Source organism: Astatotilapia calliptera, chromosome 6, assembly GCF_964374335.1.
Source record: "Astatotilapia calliptera chromosome 6, fAstCal68.1, whole genome shotgun sequence".
Lineage (NCBI taxonomy): Eukaryota > Metazoa > Chordata > Actinopteri > Cichliformes > Cichlidae > Astatotilapia > Astatotilapia calliptera.
Genome location: NC_137427.1, coordinates 4182223 through 4200217, shown reverse-complemented (window position 1 = coordinate 4200217; position 17995 = coordinate 4182223). Strand labels below are relative to the sequence as shown.

The 17995-nt window shown below is 41.1% G+C and overlaps 1 protein-coding gene across 1 annotated transcript in view; it reads left to right on the top strand.

The window, feature by feature from the left end:
* LOC145429193 (integrin alpha-M-like) overlaps nt 1-17995 on the top strand; it is a 55887-nt gene that overhangs the window by 13239 nt on the left and 24653 nt on the right. Inside the window, exons 6-20 of the mRNA XM_080302320.1 lie at nt 1901-2031; nt 2133-2275; nt 2420-2570; nt 2794-2929; nt 3029-3102; nt 3682-3796; nt 3988-4130; nt 5039-5185; nt 5272-5469; nt 11401-11531; nt 11959-12113; nt 12201-12367; nt 12465-12581; nt 12986-13056; nt 13139-13280. Coding sequence (XP_080158446.1) covers nt 1901-2031; nt 2133-2275; nt 2420-2570; nt 2794-2929; nt 3029-3102; nt 3682-3796; nt 3988-4130; nt 5039-5185; nt 5272-5469; nt 11401-11531; nt 11959-12113; nt 12201-12367; nt 12465-12581; nt 12986-13056; nt 13139-13280 — 2021 coding nt within the window. The remainder of the gene's footprint in view (nt 1-1900; nt 2032-2132; nt 2276-2419; nt 2571-2793; nt 2930-3028; nt 3103-3681; nt 3797-3987; nt 4131-5038; nt 5186-5271; nt 5470-11400; nt 11532-11958; nt 12114-12200; nt 12368-12464; nt 12582-12985; nt 13057-13138; nt 13281-17995) is intronic.

Here is a 17995-nt window from a genome sequence, read left to right as displayed (position 1 = left end):
TCAGAGGCTGTAAACTGTACCCTTCTGTTTATTAAGATCGCCACCCCCCTGGCTTTTGAATTAAACATTGAATGGAAAGTATGACCCACCCATGGGCACCTGAGCCTAAGATGATCCCGATCTCGCAAATGGGTCTCTTGCAAAAACATTACATCACTCTTTAAACGTTTAAGATGCGTAAATATTTTAGATCGTTTAATTGGGCTATTCATACCTTTGACATTCCAAGTTAAAAATCTAATACCACTATTGCCTAAGGACTGACCTGAAGTGCTGATCATTGCAGAAAGACAAAAGAGAAAATACTTATTTCTTCACCCCCAAAGAAAGAACAAGTGGGAAAAACACACTCACACAAACACACAACGCAAACCCACAACAACAAAAGTACAGCTTCAGAATAAAAATAATAATAACACGTCAAACACACCCACCCGCCTCCCCCCTGCACAGCAAAAGCCCCCATCCCCAAACGACGGAGACGGCAGTGCACGCTCCCACCCGGAGCAATCTGAACAAAAACGCTCCCGACTACGAAACGAACCGTGTCAAACCAAAGCTCCAACAGAGTCTTTTCTCAATAGATTAAAAGGCACAGATAAAATAAAAATAACCCAATTATATTTTACTATTAGACAGGTAAAACAAAACAAGTGTTTGGCAGAGTAACAAACTTAGCTTACCACAATGATGTTTGGATTTGGATCATGCGCTATTTCAAACAAACAAACATTGTCCCGCTATATTTTTTATCGCGTGGTTATTGTCTTAATATATTCCTTGGCCTCATCTGGCGAGACGAAGTCGCGCTGCATTCCTTGATAAGTGATCCGCAGTCTTGCCGGATAGAGGATCCCAAATCGGACTCCCTGGATGCCGCGAAGCTGGCGACGGACCTCATTGAAAGCCGCACGGGCCCGCGCTGTCTTAGCGGTGTGGTCGGGGAACACAGAAATGGTCATATTATTTATCTGCACTCTCTGCAGCTCCCTGGCCTTCTGGAGAATCCTAGCACAGTCCGCGTAATAGTGCAGCTTCACAACCACAGCACGGGGACGTTCACCGGTGTTAGGTTTGGGGGCCAAAGTTCGGTGGGCTCTGTCTACAAGCGGCTCCTTCCCAAGCTGAAATGCCTCCATCAACAGCACGGACACATCTGTAGCGGACAGGACGTTCTCCTCTGGCACACCAACAATGCGTATATTATTGCGGCGAGACCTGGACTCCAAATCCTCGCATTTATTCTCCAATTTGGCCAACTCCTTTGACATCGCATCAACTTTGGCTTGGAGGTGGACAATATCATCTGTACATGTGGAGAGAGACTGCTCCATCCCCGTAACCGTGCTCCTGAGGCCAGCGAATTCCTGCCGCATGGTAGTTATATCTGAGGAAAGATCCGTTTTTAGTTGCTGTATGTCGGACCTGATAGACGTGAGATTCTCCGCAAACGCTGTCGTCAGTTCCTTTTTAAACAGTGATGAAATTTCTTCACGAAGTTCAGAGAGGAGTTCAGCCTTCGTGAATTTTTCCGTATCGACGAGCGGCGTGTCGGGTGACCCAGGCCGTGGCGAAGTTTTACCACGAGGCGGGGATGCAGTGTTAGCAGCAGGCCGCAAGTTCGGCTGAGAGGTGCTTGCGCTCTTATTAACCTTACGCGACATTGTAAACACAAAAGGCAAAAACAGTCTTGTCTCGGAACTATACAAAAAGAAAAAACCCGTCAAAAAGTGCCTGGAAATGCTAGATAATAACTAGACTCTGAAGGAGCTACGCTCGGTGCGACCTACGCCATAGTCACATAAACCGGAAGTCTTTTTCAACAATATTTAATACAAATGGTAATTTTGACCTGTAACTGCCTGGAAGAGTTATGATTAAATATGTTTTATTTTTCCAGAATGCACCAAAAAGACAGTGGACCTCGTCTTTCTGTTTGATGGATCAGGGAGTTTGACTCAAAATGAATTCAACAGAAATAAAGATGTTATTGTGGAGATAATGGACAGCCTGAAGAACATGTCGATCAAGGTCAGTTCACTACTGCAACATTTAAGCATTCACAGCTTTTATTTGTTAAGATATATTTACCGTTTAGTGTCGTATCTAAATAATTTATGTTGGTTTTTCAGTTTGCAGCAGTTCAGTTTGCCACAAGAGTCCACAAAGTGTTTGACTTCAATGACTATAAAGCCGGACGTGCTCTTGATAAACTCATGAAAGAAAATCATTTAAAAGGTCTCACCAACACACACAGAGCCATCGAATTTGTTCTGTAAGTTCAGTTATAATAAAAGAAGAAAGGCTCAACACAACTGTGACATTATTTGCATCTTAAGTTTGTTGATTTACTGTTAATGTGTTCATGTTCACAGCTTGGTTTATTGTGTTACAAAAGCTGTTTTTACTTTTGTTTCAGTGATGAAATCTTTGACAACAAAGCTGCAGGCGCCTCTCCTGATGCAACTAAAGCTCTGATTCTAATCACAGACTTAGATCCCTCTGATACAGACAGAAAAGGGATAATTAAAAAATATGATGAGAAAAATATAATTCGTCTTGTTATTGGGGTAATGCCATATATCATGTCTCCTTTTTTGTCACGTTTGGTTTCTTCTGTTCACTTCTGTATAACAATCAGTGCTCTTTTTAATATATGTGATGAATATGAGTTTATTGTTGTGGGTCAGAACAAGTAAATTCCAATTTTTATTCTAATATTGTGTTTTTTTTTCTTATGCTGATGTCAGACTTGGAACTCCTTCATGTTTTAAAGCTGTGTTCTGGTTTCAGATCAAGGATGCAAAGCTGGATAAATTTAGGGCCATCGCTTCAGAACCAAAAGACAAAAATGCCTTCAAAATTGAGAATTATGATGGACTCACAGGAGTACTGGAGAATTTTCAGAAAGATGTCTTTGTTATGGAAGGTGGGGTCTAATTTCTTTCAATCAAGAATCAAGAATTCATGTCATCTCATCTTCCACATGTGCAGCTGTAACGTGTACTCCCTGATGGTCCATATTTAGGTTCCAAAGGGGCTCAAGCAAGAAACCTGACTGATGAAATGTCTCAGAGTGGATTCAGCGCTATTTTCAACAAGGTGAGCAAAATCTATCTGAGCACCCTAAAGAATCATCTGGAAATCAGACTAAAGCAGGGGTCTCAAACTTAAATGAGCTGTGGGTCACTGCCTGCACTGTCATCTCATGTGAGGGCCACTTTTAGTGTTCAGTAGTACAAACAAGAAAACACCCACAAATATTTCCCAAAATGTAGTGTTTTGTTTGTTTGTTTTTTAAATTTCAAATATTGTATAACAAGACAAAACTGCAAACATGAATGCACATTTTTTCTCACACTTAACTAACTTAAGCCTTTCATTGACCTACCAAATAAGCGAATTGGTACTCTCTTTCTGGCCAGACACAAGTGCAGACATAAATGTACAGTGAAGGGCCAAATTGCATTATATTTCTTCATATCAATATACGGAGTTTGAGTGAAGGACTTTATCCATGCTAAATTTAGCACTTCAGCATCCTTAAAACTTTTCTGCTGCTGACTAACTGGAAAATGAGTCCAGCTGCAGCAGGTCAGATGACACAGTTGATCTTCCGCTTCCTTTTCTAACCATACCTGGGATTCCTGTTTCATTACACCTGCACATTCCTGTTTATAGGATACACTGATTCTGGGTTCAGTGGGAACAAACAGCTGGCGTGGTTCTCTCCAAGAACGTCGAGATAAAACAGAAACAATTGAGGATCAAGAAATGGAGATGGACTCCTACATGGGTAAACTTTATTTACACATTATCTGATGTTTCTTTTTTAAAAATAAGATTTCGTTATTTGGCTCAACACTTGAACAAATGAACTTTGGAAGGTTCCAGTCTAAATCAGTTTTAATATCTTCCAAGTACAACAAATACACACATTAGTTTTTCAAATAAAAACATGTTGTGTGTTATATTTGCCTCTTGCAGGATATTCTGTCTCTGTTGGAGAGAGAGGTGGGGTTTCTTTGTATTTCACGGGTGCACCCCGGTTTCAGCACACAGGACAGGTTGTACTTTTCAAACAAAACAGCAACAACTGGACCACAGCACAAAGAATAACTGGAGACCAGGTCGGTTACTTATATGGTAATTTTACTCTTCATATGGCTCAGTTTGTTTTTGGAAGTCATTGTGTGTCACCATGTCATTGTTGATACCTGATTGTAGTGTTGCCTTGAAATAAATGCAAATTTTCTTAATCAAATCTACTGTTATTTCTATTTTAAATCACTTCTATGTGTAGATCAGTGATTCACATTAACAATTATAGAAAGGTGCTCTATATTATAAAGTAAAGACAGTGAAATATTAGAGAACCACAACAAGCAGACGATCAGCATGATCAAACACTTGATTGAACTCTAGTAACAGGAACAGACATCTAGCAGACTGGTTGAGATAAAATAAGACAGAAAATAAGAGCATGGAGATAAACCACAAATGTCAAACATGACAAAACACAATTTAAAGGAGAGAGAAGACAGAAGTCACCAAGTTGCAGTAATGATGTCGTACAGGGATTGAAAAGATGGGAGTGAAAGAAATATGAAATGCATCACTAGTAGTCTGAGTCTAAAATGATGATAGCGTTCAATGTTTGCAACTTTCCAGACTTGTGCAAAGGCAAATAAACTCTGTGGCTACACAGAGGAAACCAAAGAACTTCTTTACACTGGCACCTTGTTTGATTTAATAAAAACAGTTCAAAAATAAAACTTGTTCAAAGCACCGTAAAGCATTAAACTTACTTTGCAGGCATACATGTCGGTTTCTGTAACTGTTTTTAGGGATTCTTGTTTTTGTCAGCATGTTTATTTTGTTTTGTGAAATCATATTTTCTGGCAGTAATATTGTGTTTTCTGTACATGAAGCATTTTCCCTGCATTGATGATTTTTGAGGCACATTTTTCTATATCCCTAAATGATATAAATCTATAATTAAAACAACACTGAACTAATGATATAACTAACTTGTCAGATCGGTTCCTACTTCGGCGCCGAGCTGTGTTCGGTGGATATTAACTCAGACGGTGACACTGATTTCCTGCTGGTGGGAGCGCCAACGTTTTACCAGCTTCAGGAGAAGAAAGAAGGTCAGATCTACATCTACACTCTGACTGATGAGGTGAGCCACCACTTTGTGATATTACAGTGTGACATTCAATGCTTTCATGATCAAACTCAATGAACTAATCTCCTCTTTTCTCATAGCTGCAACTGAAAAGTGAACTGATTGTGATGGGACCATCCATGGGTAGATTTGGCACCACCATATCCAGCCTCGCAGACCTGAATGGAGATGAACTCCGAGACGTTGCTGTCGGAGCTCCGCTTGAGGATGATAACAGAGGTGCTGTGTATATCTACCTTGGAGACAGACATAGAGGGATACGCAGCACTTTCAGCCAGGTGAGAGACGGACATGGAAACCACAGTAACCATAAACAGCAATGGGTTTGGAACAAGTGAAATATTTTTCAGTAATTTTGAATTTACTTTTAAAAACATTTTTCTGTCTCAGTCTTAACACTTACATAAGTTACATTCAGCAACAGCATCGTAGGAACTTATACAACTTATAAAACCTCATGCGTGTATAAATGGACACAGAAGGACATAGCCACTGTGACATCACTATAATTTAAGCTGAGAAAAGTCAAAATATCAAAGTAACATGAGAAACTTTTTAAGTTTCTCAATCTTTGACTTTACTAAATCAACATATTTAGCTGACTTTTCTTGTTCATCCAATAACAATATTCCTCTGAACTTAAAAATAAATGTTAAACTAAAAGAAAGTGAAATTCTTGTTTTTGCTATTAACAATGTTTGACAGCTTACTTATTTCCTGTTTGTCTTTTTTTTTTTTTTTTTGGCCACAAGATTGGAAAAATGGGAGCATCACTTAAAGAAAGATGTCTGCTGTTTACATTTTTTTTTAAAAAGGGGGAAAACAGAGGATCAGATCAGAAATGTTCTTGCTAACCTGACAGGAATGTTGTAATTAGTAGGGGTGCAACGATACTCTTATCGATATTGAACCGTTCGATACAGTGCTTTCGGTTCAGTACGCATATGTATGAACAATACCAAATACATTTTTAATTTATTTTATCAACTTTCCTTCTGATGATGCTGTCTGTGTTGAGCGCTCAGTGGATCTGCGCTCGACAGTGCAGCCTAGGCGGAGTAGTCGAACGCAGATTCACTGAGCAGGCAAGCTAGCGAGACAGAAGTTAAGCTCTCCTTGCAACATGGCAAATTGAACCTCCCCCACCCTCATTCAGATCTGGCGTTTGGAACTATTTTGGTTTTCATGTGATGTATGACCCTGAAGGTAAGCGCGTCATGGACTAAAGTAAAACAGTATGTTGGATGTTCCACAATGCTCAATTACATGGGTGGGAGCTAGTGTGTTAGCGCAGTTAGCTCGTTAACATGTTGGCCGTCCAGCCCCATGCACGGGCGATCTGCGGTAGCTCGTTAACGGAGATTTGCCGTGTTGTGGCGTTAACGTCATTTCAACGAGATTAACCTGAAAGCACTAGTGGGAACACAACAAATATGACTGCACATTTACGCTGACATCATCCTAGTGCAAAGACAAGTGGAAGCAGACAAAAACAACAAGCACGCATGCTACAAACTTTACCCGAGTCATTTAGACAGCCGTTAGCACATGATTCTCCTTACGGGACCTGATATGTTTAATATGCTGCTGAGAATATAGCCCAGAAGAAGCGTATAGTATAGCTGTTATTTTGGAAAGAGCCATTTCTCTGTAATAAACTCTCTTTTCCAAAGATGAGTGATTCCTTAATCAGATACAGGGCTCGCAAAATCGCCTGCCCAACGTCCAGGGGCTAGCGATTTTTCCAGTCGGGCTACCAAAATCTATCTCTGCCCTGCCTGTCGGGCTATCATAGGAAGGAAAAATATATGTCAATGCTTTTGCATTCTTTCGGAAATGTAGCTGGGTAATTATGTCATTGGCATCGGTGAGCCACTGTCAATATGTGACATATTGAAATCGCGTTTGAATTTGCCCTTGTCTTTTGCTTTCACTTTGCAATCACGTGAACTGTGTATAGAGAGCGATAGCACTGATTGGTGAGTGATGATAATTTGCGCACCAATTCCTCTGACATTGTCTTATCAATCGTTAGCTTACTACGCAAACATGACAAGTGAAATCTCCCGCAGCTTAAACATGTGAGAGGTTGATCGAGCAGAGAATCGCTGAGCGTTATGTGAGTGCGTGTGTAAAAGCAGCAGGATATATATTGTAGCGGGTCAGGGCTGTTCGGGGTTCTGTTTGTACAGTTATGTTTTGTTTATGTTGCCATAGTGACGGGTGACGCCCTCTCGCTGCTACGGTGTGTCCTTCCGGGGTCAGAGGGCGCCCTGTGTGGTGTTGTTGTTGTTGTTGTTGCTGTGCTGTTGCCATGCTGAGCAGTTAGCTAGCGACAGTGTTCTTCTGCAGATGTCAATAAACGGCTGTGCTCCCTGGCTAGCTCACGGGAAGCAAGACCAAACGACACCTCCGTCTCCTCCTTGTCTGAGCTCGCCACATTGGTGTCAGAAGTGGGATGATGGTGGCACCCCATGTTCTGACCCCAGTGACTTTTCCCCCGCCGGTCGTGACCATCCGGTGCGCCAAAAGAAGGCACCTGGACATTTGCAGGACTTTGTGTGGGGTAATGGGGTCGTCGGGGACGACTGACCCCTTAGGTGGGGGCTATGTAGCGGGTCAGGGCTGTTCGGGGTTCTGTTTGTACAGTTATGTTTTATTTATGTTGCCATAGTGACGGGTGATGCCCTCTCGCTGCGACGGTGTGTCCTTCCGGGGTCAGAGGGCGGCCTGTGCTCCCTGGCTAGCTCACGGGAAGCAAGACCAAACGATACCTCCGTCTCCTCCTTGTCTGAGCTCGCCACAATATTTTAGTTCTGCTGAGCCAAATAAGACAGGTCAGGGTGAAGAAGTGACAGCCAAAGAAAAGCTTACCACAAAACGAAAAAGTTATGACAAATCAGACTATAAGGCAAAAAGAAAGTGCAGCTTTATGGTTTCATGGACAAAAGAATTTCTGTGGCTGCAATACGACAAGCGAAATAACCAGGGCTGCACATAAGTGGTCCGCAGGTGCGCATTCGCTGTCAAAATAAAAAAAAAAACGGGCACAAGATAAGAAGTTTCAACGCGTGTTTGCATACATAAGATTTTCAGGAGGAGGACAGACATTTGTTTAGAACTCTTAAAGATGTCGAAGAAGCTCCTTTAAGCAATTACTGTGATGTTACGCCACCTCCAAAGAAATGTCAGAAGGAGTCCGAACCACAAAAGAAGCACGTATTCTCGGAAGAGTAGTTGCAGGAGGTGAGCTGGCTTCAAACAAATGATGAACGCACAGAGATGTGGTGCAGAATGTGCCGTGAAAATGTAATAAATGACAAATTAAAAAGGCATGAACATTTTTTTTTATCGAAAAAATATCGAACCGTGACACCAAAGTATCGAACCGAACCGTGAATTTTGTGTATTGTTGCACCCCTAGTAATTAGGTCAAGAAAAATATTCAAGTGTCTGGAAGTAAACCTCAGTGAACTCAATAATAGTCAAAGGTTGTTCAAGGTTCTTTATTTGTCACATGCATAGTTAAACAAGTATAACACACAGTGAAATGTAGCCTGACACGCTCGACATGTGCAAAAATGAGGGGGGGGGGGGTATGTATATATATATATATATATATATATACACACACACACACACACACACATTGGGTGAATGTGCAGTAGTAGCAGTTGGGGATACTGCTGTCAAAGTGCTTTACAGGTCAGCCAGTGAAAACAACGGGGAAAATAGAAATAGGCTACAAAAAAACCACCACCACCAGTAGGCAACGGGTGAAGCGTCTTGCCCAAGGACGCAATGACCGAGACTGTCCAAGCCGGGGCTCAAACTGGCAACCTTCTGATTACAAGGCGAACTCCCAACTCTTGAGCCACGATCGCCTCTACGCTAAAATAAAATAATGTAAACTACAATAAAACAGAAAAACAGGGTGTTAATTCAAGCTAAAAGCCATCGTAGTGCTTTAATCTGCTGAGTCAACTGAGATTAAAATCTTTTAAGGTACAGCTGGCCATGAATCCCATGATTTTAAGTATCATTTCAAGTAACAAAAAAAAAACTTTACCAGCACAAATCTCCAGCAAGTCAGCTCAATCTCTGAGCAGTGTTTACTTTTAATGGAATAGTATTTTATTGTATAATTTAGTACACATTACATAATTTTGTATTACTGTAATTGTTTTCTTCATTTGAATATAGTACACGTGTAGCATTCATTTCATTGTTTACTAACTAACAACAACAACAACAACAAACTTTATTTATATAGCACATTTAAAACCAGTGGTGTACAAAAAATGCTTAACATACAAGAGGGGGAGATGAAGTAACAGGGGAGGATCAAGGCTGTGGCAAAGTACCAACATGCTAGCATGTTAGATGGCATTTAAAACACAGAAGCAAAAGAAATCCATATAAAAGCATAAAAGAACAATATGTGTAAAGGATAAAACAGTCAAAAATTTTAAAAATGATTAAAAGTAGTTAAGAATGGACTGAAGATAGAAATAAGCATTAAACTAACTAACAACCAGTCATTAACTGGTAGAAAAGGTGAGGCTAAATAAGTGGGTTTTTAACCGCAGTTTGAAGGATTGAATGGAATCAGACTCGCGGATAGCAATGGGGAGGTTATACCGTAGACCAGGTGCAGCCAAGGCAAATGCTTGGTCACCTCTAGTCTTCAGCCAGGGTCTCAGCTGTACCAAGAGTTCCTGGGAAGATGATCTTAGTACTCTAGTAGGCGTGTATAATCTAAGTAGCTCAATGAGGTAGCTTGGAGCTATATTGTTAATAATTCGGAAGGTAAGCAGCAGGATTTTGAATCGAATGCGATACTTAACGGGAAGCCAATGCAGGTCAGCAAGGACAGGGGTGATAGAGACACGCCGCCCACTACCAGTAAGGAGACGAGCCGCATTCTGAATTTGCAGTCTATGGAGAAGAGTCGAGTTAAGACCAAAGTGAAGGGAGCTGCAATAATCCAACCTAGATGTCACGAAGGTGTGGATAAGCTTTTCCAGGTCCCTATGCGGGACATAATGCCTGACTTTGCTAATAAGACACAATTGATAGAAGCAAGATTTGACAACAGCAGACGCTTGTTTGTCAAATTTTAAAGAGCTATCCAAAAACACACCCAGGCCATTAACAGTGTCGGTGAGGAAACTATCAAAGGAACCGAAGGCATCACGGAGTTGGCCACAGGGAATACTACTGTCAAACACGAGAGATAAGCGAGCCAATCTTTGACTTTGCGCAAGCACTCACGAAAACCGTGCAAAGACATAGCAGGATCATCAGTTAATTCGAAATAGATCTGTATGTCGTCAGCGTGACAATTATGTGCAATGTTGTACTTCACAAAGATGCCTAAGGGGAGCATATACAGTGAGAAGAGCAGGGGGCCGAGGACAGATCCTTGAGGCATGCCACACGAGAGAGGTGCAGCAGAGGAGAGATAAGGGCCAAAATTGATCGAGAAAGAGCTATTAGAAAGATATGACTTAAACCAATCTGGGGCGGCACCTCTAATGCCAACTGTGTGTTCAAGCCTCGCTAAGAGGGTGTTATGATCTACCATATCAAAGGCCGAGGATGGATCCAGTAGGACCAGGACTGAAGAGCGTCCAGAGTCAGCAATCAGAAGGAGATCATTGAGCAAGGCTGTTTCAGGAAAGAGAATGAGGCAGCTCAGTCTCTTTCCTTTGACAAGAGTTTCTACCAATCCTACTATTAATGATACTAACTAATCATGTGAACATATTCCAGCTGATAAAATCCTGAAAATACAAGCCAAGGGCTTCAATTAACCTTCACATGAAACATCAGAATAGGAAACAAACAACTTGAGCTCATAGATTTTGACTTTGGAATGATTGCTGATATTTGTGAAACTGTTGATCTCTGGAATTTAAAAAAACAAAACAAGCAAAACACAAAAACAGCCAACTGTCTGTGAGTGGAAAAGGCTTAGATAAAGAGCATCGAGGCGACTGTTGTTGTCATTTGGTGCTGTATAAATACAATTAAATTAGAATAGAGAGGATGGAGGAGAATGGGCAAAATGTCATGTGAAATCTACATCACAAAGAGTAGCATTTCTTATAAGACCTTTGTTAAATTTTAATGTAAATACACCGTTTTTCTCTGCCATACAAATATGTGCGAAAACACTTTTTCAGTATTGAAATCTCTTATTTCAGAGAATCACAGGAGACAAAATAACACCTGGGATAAGATTCTTTGGACAGGCCATCGATGGGGGCGTCGGCATCAAAGAGGATGGCCTCCCAGATATTGTGATCGGATCACAGGGCGCTGCTGTTGTCTTAAGGTAGGGTTAGTGTGCTTAGTGTTAGGGTTACAGCTCCCTTTGCACAACTCTTGTGCTTTGAGTTTTAATTTGGGGGGAAAACACAAAGTTTAAGTTGTTGTTGTTGCCGCAAATTGCTCCATAATGTGTAGATGCAGTTTTTTGCAAATTGGTGAATTTCTGCCCATCATTACCTGTGAGAAACTCGACCACTTTCTCATTTTAAACATTTGATATTTTTTATGTTCTGTTGTGAATAAAATATGGATTTCTGGATGCATTCTGTTGTTACATTTTATAAAGTGTCCCAAATTTTTCAGATTTGGTTTTGTATATAAAATAAAGAACTAATGTTGCTATACTGTATTATGTCCTGATATATAAAACCTTAGTATTGAAAGAGGGCATCATTACTACTTTCTTATTACTGTTCTTAAATGTCTTTCAGCTCCAAGCCCGTCTTTAATGTGATGGCTCACCTATCTTTCCACCCTAAGGAGATAAGCACAGAGAAACTTGACTGTCAGGGTGCAGAAGGAAATTTACTTATGCTTACCTTAACAGCCTGTTTTGAAATGGTAGAAGCAACAAAGAGCAAACAAGGTAGGAGCCTCATTCAGTAAACCATTTAACAGCTGCTGACTGCACCCTGTGAATGCATTATTGTAATCCTGCTCTGCGGGTTTACAGGGAATGTGAGCTCTGGACTGAACATCACATACATGTTCGCCGTGGACCCAATGAGACAAAAACATCGAGGTTTCTTCACTCAAACTGATACGAAAACCAGGAGTCTTACCTCCACCTATGAGCTGAAAGATGAAATGACTTGCTTAAACTTCTCCATCTACATGCACGTATGAAGCTGAATTCATAATATTTGCACATATTCTCAATCTGATCAAAAGCAAACCTCGTGTTTATTGCTCCTCTCTTGTTGCTTTTGCTTTACAGAAATGTGTGATCGACACGTTGTCACCGATCAGCATCAAATTAAACTTTTCTCAAGCTGACAGTGAGACTGCTAACATCACCCTGAACATGGACAGCAAAAAGCAGTCTGCTGTTGAGGTACGTTCTACATACAACATCAATATTCACAAAATTGACAAAGCTGCATCTACACATCCACTATTTTGAGTGTTAAATGAACACTTTGACAGTGTTATCAGTAGCCTAGTCAGGTTTAAAGATTAACAACGACTAACACTGAGCATTTTCAAACACTGGAAAATAACCTAAAATGTTAGGGATATTCCAGTGTTAGAAAATCAGTACTGCTTAGTGTTAGGCTCCTGTTAAAATATAACACTGTCAGTGTTCATTTAATACCGGAAAGAGTGAACCTATATAGAAACTCTCTAGTGTCAATTTAACACTGTACAATGTTTACCACATTCACCACCTCAGTTTAGTGTGTTAGGAAGGAAATCTTTTTTCTGGCATCAATTAAACACAAGTTTTATTTTTCGCAGGTTCCTTTTGAGAAACAATGTAGAAAAAATGACACTTGTATCGCTGAACTGGATGTCAAATTCAAATTCAAGTATGTATATCTACAAACACGACTCAGATATAATACGATTAATGTCATATGTTTAATATTAGGTGTTGTTTGTCTCTCTCAGGACTCCGACATTATTGGTGACAGAAAATAACTACTTCAATGTGACTATACATTTGAAAAATGATGGTGATGACTCATACAACACCAGCCTTATAATGTTCTATCCTCCAGGCCTCTCCTTCTCTAGGATGACTCTTATAAAGGTAACTATAAAGATACATTACAAGACAATACAGTTTTATTTAAATAGCACGTTTAAAAACGTCGGAGCAGTATGCATCACGTGATAGAGCAGCTGTGGCATGCAGGACCTGTCAGTGGTCTGGATAGCATGTGGAGCTTCGCTAGCAACCCGGCATTTCATCTCCGACAAAGTTATCCCCGAGAAAAGTAAAGCACGTGTGTAAGTCCATCTCTTAATGTTTGTAAAGCATTCCCACGTTAAGCTTAACGAGCGACTGCCTCTCGCTCTCCGGCTGCTACTTCAATCGTGAAACTGCTAATGATCAGCTGATCGGCTTTTCTGTCGTGAGTCTCTCTTGTTTGTTTTTGGTCCACTTTGCGCCAGAAAGAGCTAACCAGCGGCTGGACAACAGCAGCACGTTTAAGCTTGATCAGCTGTTGTTACAATTTATTTAATATTTCTTTCTACTCCAGGATCTTTTCCTACGTAGCTGACGGCTGGTAACTGTGCAGGGGCGGATCTAGCAAAGTTTAGCCAGGGGGGCCGATAGGGCATTAACAGGGAAAAGGGGGCACAAAGACATACTTTTCTTTCTTATTCTCATTTAAAATGTCTAGCTTTTAATAAATAATTATCTGACACCCAAAGTTTTAATTTGATGTAAAATGAATAGAAGTCAATTACTGTATATAGTGACTATTAAGTCTAATATATATACCCTAGTAAGCTATAGTACATTTTCATTTGGGAAGGTACCATCTGTGCAGTCTGCAATTTTGTTGAAGAAAGATGTTGAATCTATTTAATATTTCTTGAAAAATAATTGATTTCTGTGCATTTTTTTTCACACTGCATCAAATTAAGGTTGATTACGTTGATTAAGCATCATGAGGTGGAGCGTGAGGGGTGGTTCCCTATTTTTTATTTATTAGGGCCCGAGCACCGAGAGTGCGAAGGCCCTATTGTATCTGCTCCGTTTCTTATTATTATTAGGGCCCGAGCACCGAGAGTGCGAAGGCCCTATTGTATCTGCTCCGTTTCTTATTAGGGCCCGAGCACTGAGAGTGCGAAGGCCCTATTGTATCTGCTCCGTTTCTTATTATTATTATTATTATTATTATTAGGGCCCGAGCACCGAGAGTGCGAAGGCCCTATTGTATCTGCTCCGTTTCTTATTATTATTATTATTAGGGCCCGAGCACCGAGAGTGCGAAGGCCCTATTGTATCTGCTCCGTTTCTTATTATTATTATTATTATTATTATTATTATTATTATTATTATTATTCAGGCGAAACAAGGGCCTTTTTGAGGGCCTAAACATGCTCAAAAACTCATGAAATTTTGCACACATGCCAGGTTTGGTGAAAAATTTTGTATTTTAATGGTTTTACATATGAGCACTGCGAAATGGCTCTACAGCGCCACCTGTGCCTTGTTAAATGCAGCCCTACGACCACATCGTTTGAGCTACATGTATGAAATTTGGCACACATATGTATCATGCCAAGACGAACAAAAAAGTCAGTGGGCCCATTGACGCAAACCCAACAGGAAGTCCGCCATTTGGACGTGAAGGTGACATTTTGGCTCTGATTTTACCGTTTCCATGCCTTGTACTTTAACGAACTCCTCCTTGGGATTTGGTCGTATAAGCTTCAAATTTGGACAGTGTCAACTACACCCTTGTGCCATGTTAAATTGCGGAGCTTTTGAGTTTTCACAATACTATGAGGCCGTGGCGCCATGGCGAATTTCGATGACTCGCCATGAAAATCTTATTGCCTCTCATTCTGTCATACATGTTCCGATCTGGACCAAAGAGCACACATATGATAAGGCTCCACCCCTGAACATATTTCAACTGCCATATTTGACATCAAGGACAGCGCCACCGAGTGGGAACAGGACATGTCATGTTTTACACTTTGGGGTACAGTATAGTGAAGGGTGACATCTGCAGCCTCAAATTTCTCCAGGAAAGCCTTAAGGAGTTGGTCTTGGGTTACAGTGAAAACTGTGACTTTTCGCCAAAGGGTGTGACCCCAGCAGCATGGCGAACTTTGATGTCACGCCATGAAGAAACAAATTAGTATAACTCAATGAAATCCAGTCTGATCAGTACCAGACTTTACAGGCATGATGTCAGACCCGCCCTGAACAGATTGATGTGCCCATTGTCGGAAATACGGACAGCGCCACCTAGTGGCAACAGGAAATGTCATGGCTTTAATTTTGTTGTACTGATTTTCACAGGTTCATCGTGGCCACCTCAAAAGCGGTGAATATCACCATCAGTCCCTCATGATGCTTCAGTGCAGAAATTGTGACTTTAAACTGAACGGCGCACCCTGGTGGCAACGCGGTCCACCATGAAAGATGAAGTGGCTTTTGAGGGGCTTGGAAAGTTTATAGAGGCTTGAAATTTGGCACACACCTCCAATGTGATGAAGACTTTGTTGTCATGTCATCATTTTCATTGAATAGCGCAAAATGGCTCCACAGCGCCCCCTACAATATTTCAAAATATCAGCCCCTGCTCTGTGGTTTATGTATGAATCTGAAACCTGGTAGGCTTATAGGAGATATCAAGATGTACAAAAAAGTCTCTTGGAGCAATATCCCAAATCCAACAGGAAGTCAGCCATTTTAAAATTAATGTGCAATTTTGGCGACATTTTCCCCTCTTTTCAGGCTTCATACTTTGACGAACTCCTCCAAGGGATTTCATCATATTGAACCATTCTCCAGTGTGTGGAATCTAAAGACCTTTGTGATGTTAAATTGCGAAGCTTTTTACGTCCAGGGAAACGGGGTGGTTATGGCGGCACTTAGAGTTTGAATCACTCGCCAAAAAGCAGTAATCTGCTGTCACTCAAAAACACAATGTCCAATCTCTCCCAAACGTCTCAGGTGTGATTAGACTCGAGCTCGGAAGTGTTTGTTATGCCATTTGTACATAATGGTTAGAGCGCCACCTAGTGGAACGACTAACTAATCATGAATGAATGAGTTGAAATGTTAGCTGGTGGTTAAATGCATGAATTCCATCAATGTGACATCAGATCGGACGTGCTGGTTTTAGGTGTTGGGCGTGGCTCGACACGCCGGGGGTGCGAGGGCCCTCATAACGCTGCTTGCAGCTTTAATTAGGGCCCGAGCACCGAGAGTGCGAAGGCCCTATTGTATCTGCTCCGTTTCTTATTATTATTATTATTATTATTATTATTATTATTCACCCCAAACAAGGGCCTTTTTGAGGGCCTAAACATGCTCAAAAACTCATGAAATTTTGCACACATGCCAGGTCTGGTGAAAAATTTTGTATTTTAATGGTTTTACATATTAGCACTGGGAAATGGCTCTAGAGCGCCACCTATGCCTTGTTAAATGCAGCCCTACGACCACATGGTTTGAGCTACATGTATGAAATTTGGCACACATGTGTATCATGCCAAGACGAACAAAAAAGTCTGTGGGCCCATTGACGCAAACCCAACAGGAAGTCCGCCATTTGGAAGAGAAGGTGACATTTTGGCTCTAATTTTGCCATTTCCATGCCTCGAACTTTTGCGAACTCCTCCTTGGGGTTTCATTTCATAACCTTCAAATTTGGACAGTGTCAACTACACCCTTGTGCCATGTTAAATTGCGGAGCTTTTGAGTTTTCACAATACTATGAGGCCGTGGCGCCATGGCGAATTTCGATGACTCGCCATGAAAATCTTATTGCCTCTCATTTTGTCATACATTTTCTGACCTTGACCAAAGTGAACACATATGATAAGGCTCCACCCCTGAACATATTTCAACTGCCATATTTGACCTCAAGGACAGCGCCACCTAGTGGGAACAGGAAATGTCATGTTTTACACTTTGGGGTACAGTATAGTGATGGGTGACATCTGCAGCCTCAAATTTCTCCAGGAAAGCCTTAAGGAGTTGGTCTTGGGTTACAGTGAAAACTGTGAGTTTTCGCGAAAGGGTGTGACCCCAGCAGCATGGCGAACTTTGATGTCACGCCATGAAGAAAGAAATTAGTATAACTCAATGAAATCCAGTCTGATCAGTACCAGACTTTACAGGCATGATGTCAGACCCGCCCTGAACAGATTGATGTGCCCATTGTCGGGAATACGGACAGCGCCACCTAGTGGCAACAGGAAATGTCATGGCTTTAACTTTGTTGTACTGATTTTCACAGGTTGATCGTGGCCACCTCAAAAGCGGTGAATATCACCATCAGTCCCTCGTGATGCTTCAGTGCAAAAATTGTGACTTTAAACTGAACGGCGCACCCTGGTGGCAACGCGGTTCATCATGAAAGATGAAGTGGCTTTTGAGGGGCTTGGAAAGTTTATAGAGGCTTTAAATTTGGCACACACCTCCAAATGGATGAAGGCATTGTTGTTATGTAACCATTTTCCTTGAATAGCGCAAAATGGCTCCACAGCGCCCCCTACAATATTTCAAAACATCAGCCCCTGCTCTGTGTTTCATCTATGAGTCTGACACTTGGTAAGCTTGTGTAAGATCTCAAGATGTACAAAAAAGTCTCTTGGAGCAATATCCCAAATCCAACAGGAAGTCAGCCATTTTAAAATTAATGTGTAATTTTGATGACATTTTCCCCCCTTTTCAGGCCTCATACTTTGACGAACTCCTCCAAGGGATTTCATCATATTGAAGCATTCTTCAGTGTGTAGAATCCAAAGACCTTTGTGATGTTAAATTGC